Here is a 1,255-nt window from a genome sequence, read left to right on the forward strand (position 1 = left end):
TTGTTGTGTGTTGATGCACAACCCTGGCTGACCCATATGTGTCATCTTTGTTCCATACCAGATCGTTTTTCCATGGTTTCGCCAAAGGTAACCCATCAACACGTTTCTTCCGGAGATAATTTCAGAATAGGTCATTTCTTGTGGAATATTATGCTTACTTACCAGATGGTTACGCAGCTTGCTACGGTCATAGTACTCTTTGCCACAATATGTACAAACCTCTGCCTTCCTACGATCATTATGGGCACGTTTGATATGAGTATTAAGTTCCCAACCCTCTTATAACACTTACCACATATTTGACAGTAAAAGGATGGTTTTTCATGCATTTTAAACTCTGTGATACCGAAGGGCATCAGAAGTGGCGAATCTTTCTCCACAGTACTGACAGTTTATAAAGGAGAATGCGAAGGTGCACAACATTGATATGCCGCAATAAATCAGTTTTGGTGGCATATCGTTCTCCACACCTATCACACTGTTCTTTAAACTCAGAGTGCATCTTAACTTTGTGCATTTTAAGGGACACTTTAAGGACGTCTTGCCACATATTTCACACTGCACCTTTGGCTTGGTGGAGGAACCACAGTGGGCCTCTTGATGTTCCCTCAACTTCTTATTTGATGGCGCCATGAACCCACAGTCACTACATAAATATTCAGTTGTTTTGCGATATGTCAAACTTTTATTGTGATGTTTGCGCATGTGGAATGTTAAACCTGGAAGACTCCCCAGCTTGCAGCCACACTCTCCACACGTGAAGTCGTTTGCATTCTGGCCAGCATCATTCAAATGTTTGCTATTTATATGCATCTTGAGTTTGTACTTGAATAAGAAGGTTTCACCACATTCTTCACAAGCGTAGGTTCTGTCTTTAAATGCAGTTTTGGCCCTGCCCTTCCCCTCAGTATGGGCAATCTCCTGATGATACCACAAGTCATCCTTGCGTAGAAAATGCTTGTCACACTCCCGACAAGGGTGGCTTGTCTCTGAATTGTTTGCTTTACCTTTATTAAAGTATGTAATAACTCCATTTTCAAGTATAGTCTCCTCAACCTCAAGAGGTGTATTATCGATGACAGTATGAACTTCCTTCTTATGAGTAATCAGATCTGTGTATTTCTTAAATTCAGAATCACATTCTGCACAGTGATATATTTTCGGTCCTTTGTAAGGTAAGATTTTTCGCTTGTTAGAAGTAGGATACTGCCCACCTAAACCTCTGCCTATGAGAGTTGATCTTGCCGCTGGTCGA

The 1,255-nt window shown here is 41.3% G+C and overlaps 1 protein-coding gene across 1 annotated transcript in view; it reads right to left on the minus strand.

The window, feature by feature from the left end:
• Window positions 1-330: 330 nt before the first annotated feature.
• LOC119592910 (zinc finger protein 714-like) overlaps window positions 331-1,255 on the minus strand; it is a 31,120-nt gene continuing 30,195 nt past the window's right edge. The window contains exon 12 of the mRNA XM_037941802.1: window positions 331-1,112. Within this exon, the coding sequence (XP_037797730.1) occupies window positions 331-1,112 (782 nt within the window). The remainder of the gene's footprint in view (window positions 1,113-1,255) is intronic.

This window comes from Penaeus monodon, chromosome 31 (assembly GCF_015228065.2).
Source record: "Penaeus monodon isolate SGIC_2016 chromosome 31, NSTDA_Pmon_1, whole genome shotgun sequence".
Classification (NCBI taxonomy): domain Eukaryota; kingdom Metazoa; phylum Arthropoda; class Malacostraca; order Decapoda; family Penaeidae; genus Penaeus; species Penaeus monodon.